General features: G+C 44.6%; 1 protein-coding gene and 1 long non-coding RNA gene across 16 annotated transcripts in view; one reads left to right on the top strand and one right to left on the bottom strand.

The window, feature by feature from the left end:
- LOC118317210 (rap1 GTPase-activating protein 1-like) overlaps positions 1-2,500 on the bottom strand; it is a 45,589-nt gene that overhangs the window by 11,837 nt on the left and 31,252 nt on the right. For all 15 annotated transcript variants that reach the window (XR_007030447.1, XM_047330877.1, XM_035645698.2 and 12 more), the window contains 4 exons: positions 1,800-1,903; positions 1,357-1,435; positions 1,205-1,258; positions 529-612 (listed from right to left, as the gene is read on the bottom strand). Coding sequence is in view for 14 of the 15 variants with exons in the window: in XM_047330877.1 (XP_047186833.1) it covers positions 529-612; positions 1,205-1,258; positions 1,357-1,435; positions 1,800-1,903 (321 nt within the window). In the remaining variant the exon portion in view is untranslated. The remainder of the gene's footprint in view (positions 1-528; positions 613-1,204; positions 1,259-1,356; positions 1,436-1,799; positions 1,904-2,500) is intronic.
- LOC118317212 overlaps positions 2,076-2,500 on the top strand; it is a 1,287-nt gene continuing 862 nt past the window's right edge. The window contains exon 1 of the long non-coding RNA XR_004795367.2: positions 2,076-2,204. This is a non-coding gene — a long non-coding RNA (uncharacterized LOC118317212). The remainder of the gene's footprint in view (positions 2,205-2,500) is intronic.

Below are 2,500 nucleotides of genomic sequence, written 5' to 3'. Positions count from 1 at the left end.
GTCGATCCATTAAAGCAGCAGAGACCCGGCGGCTCAGAGACGTGTGCAGTATCGACCGTGTGTGATGGAGAGTTGATTATCTATTGTCATCATGTGGAGGAGAAGTGATACGGACACAAAAGCCGCGGCGCCTGTTGCTCACTGAGTATTTATGTTTTATTCCCTCGGCACTCGTCCTGAATGGTGACGCTTCCTGAAGGATGAGCAGAGGGTCCTCGTCTCGCTCACAATGTGTGTCAACTCCTGCAGGCTTCAAGGCTCCGACGGTGCACATCTTCATCTGAGGGTAAAGTGGCCTCAGCCGAGCATCTGCCCCTCACATGGTGAACAAGAGGCCTGCTGATTGCCTCGGAGAATCAGAGGATGGAGCGTCGAGGGCGGGCGACACTGAAAAGCCGTAATTAAGACTGAGGTCGACTAAGAATAATCTGTTTTCTTGAGGGAAAATCAGTCATTAGGAGGTAAATGGCTGTGCTGATCGATGATGCGTCTGCTTCTACAGAACCACGTGAAGAAAATACATCTCACCTGCCCAAACTTCTGATAGACGACCCCAAATTTGAAATTGTTGCTTATCACATGTTCGTCAAAGGTCACGATAAGTCTCGAAGCCTGTGAAATAAAGATAGATATAGAACAATAAATCTCAGAGGAGTTATCACTCCTTCAGTTCATGGTCCCTGCTCGCGTTCTTCAAACGACACTGATCCTCATTCTGTGCAAAGATTTATTCAAAAGTTTATCTGAAAAGTTACCTGCTGATATGAATCGGAGTTATAGATGATTCAAGATTGTATTTTATAATGTATAATGCAAGAAGGAGCAGTACTGCAAGTCCTTCGTCCCGACAGTTGTCAGACTGTAATATTCTTTATCCATTTCCATCCTCTGTCATGTACAAAAACATTTACATCCACCACATCAATGCTAATTTCTGTCATCCTGTGCAATGCAAATATATATATATATATATGCATATTTATTACTTTAACCCACTGCACATATTGAGCCGTCCTTCACAAGGCGATACTTTGCACTTTGTATATATGTACATATTTTCCTGTATTTTTGTTGTATATTTGTGGTACTCTTCGTGATACTGTGCTGCTGTGACGACACATTTGATGAATAATGAATAATGAATAAAGTTCTATTCTATTCTTTGTTTGTTTCCTGAGCACAACAAACCAAAACCAGATCTTACTTTGGGATAAAGCGCAGGGAAGAATCGGTCCACGTTGACCTCTTCGCAGACAAGCTGGGATTTAAACAAAATAATAAAAACAAACTTAAAAGATGGAAATTAAGGTCAGAATGTGCTCAGACTGATGAAACCTCGGCTCCTCCTCCTCCCACCTTGGCCATCTGCACCACGTTGGGGAACTCCGTCAGGCAGGAGATGGGGATCACGTCGTGGTAGGTTTTCAGTTTGGTCCTGGTGAAGTCACACAAATAATCAGTGTCGCCTGAAATCCATATGATAATGATAATGAGAAAGCAACATTTCTCAGAATCTGTCAGAGGGGAGAGAGAGAGATGATACAGGGCGGACCATCATCAAACTTCCCCTCCCCTCTCCTCTAAACATCCATCTGTTCCTCCCACGAGCTGCTGACACTCGCCGGCTTCACGACTGAGGCCACGGACGCCGTCTCCATCCTGACAAAGTCTGCAGGACCCTTCTGGTTATTTCTCCCTATCTCGTTCCAAGTCTGCACTTTGATTTCTGCAGCTGCTGAAGTGCACATTTTCATCTTTCTTGTGGACTGGCTGCACCGTGCATGTACAGTGAGCGTCACCTGAGCATGAGGCGGAGATGTTCCTGGTCCCCGATCACGTCGTACTTCAGGGAGAACACCAAGTGTCCCAGGGCGCCGTCCACTGAGTAGTAATTGAAGTGTTCCTGCGGGCACAGAGCACGGATACGCCCTTTAGAGTCGGAGCAGACGCAGGACACGTGTGTGTACTGTACATACAGTACAGTACAGTACAGTACAGTACACACGTCCAATCTGTGCACATTTTCTTCTACTACAGGCAGATCTCATTTGTTCGTGCGTGTGTGTGCGTGTGTGTGTGCGTGTGTGTGTGTGCATGTGTGTGCGTGTGCGTGTGTGTGTGTGTGCGTGTGTGTGTGTGGGAAGAAGAACAGGTGGCAAAGCCTAATGTATCTTCATTAGCGACAGTGTGCGAGGTGCCAAACGGTGAGGCTGGTTCCTGTTAAGAGGTTTCACTCCACAGGGATTTTTCTTTTCTTATTGCTTATTCATTTCATTACTGTAATGAGCGAGGAGAGTAAAATTGATTGTGATAATATTCCAGGAGAGCAATGAGGCTCATTTTGAGGAGGAAGGAAGATTCTGTAATGAGCAGATTGACTCACTGTAACTGCAGAGATATCTCTCTTTTTTAAAGCACATTATAAAAAGAGAGCGAGATGATGAATAAATAAATAAACATAACTATTTCATCTTCCTCTATTGTTATATTTAATTGCGTA

Source organism: Scophthalmus maximus, chromosome 3, assembly GCF_022379125.1.
Source record: "Scophthalmus maximus strain ysfricsl-2021 chromosome 3, ASM2237912v1, whole genome shotgun sequence".
Lineage (NCBI taxonomy): Eukaryota > Metazoa > Chordata > Actinopteri > Pleuronectiformes > Scophthalmidae > Scophthalmus > Scophthalmus maximus.
Note: the sequence above shows the minus strand (reverse complement) of the source record. Positions and strands in the feature narration are given on the sequence as shown.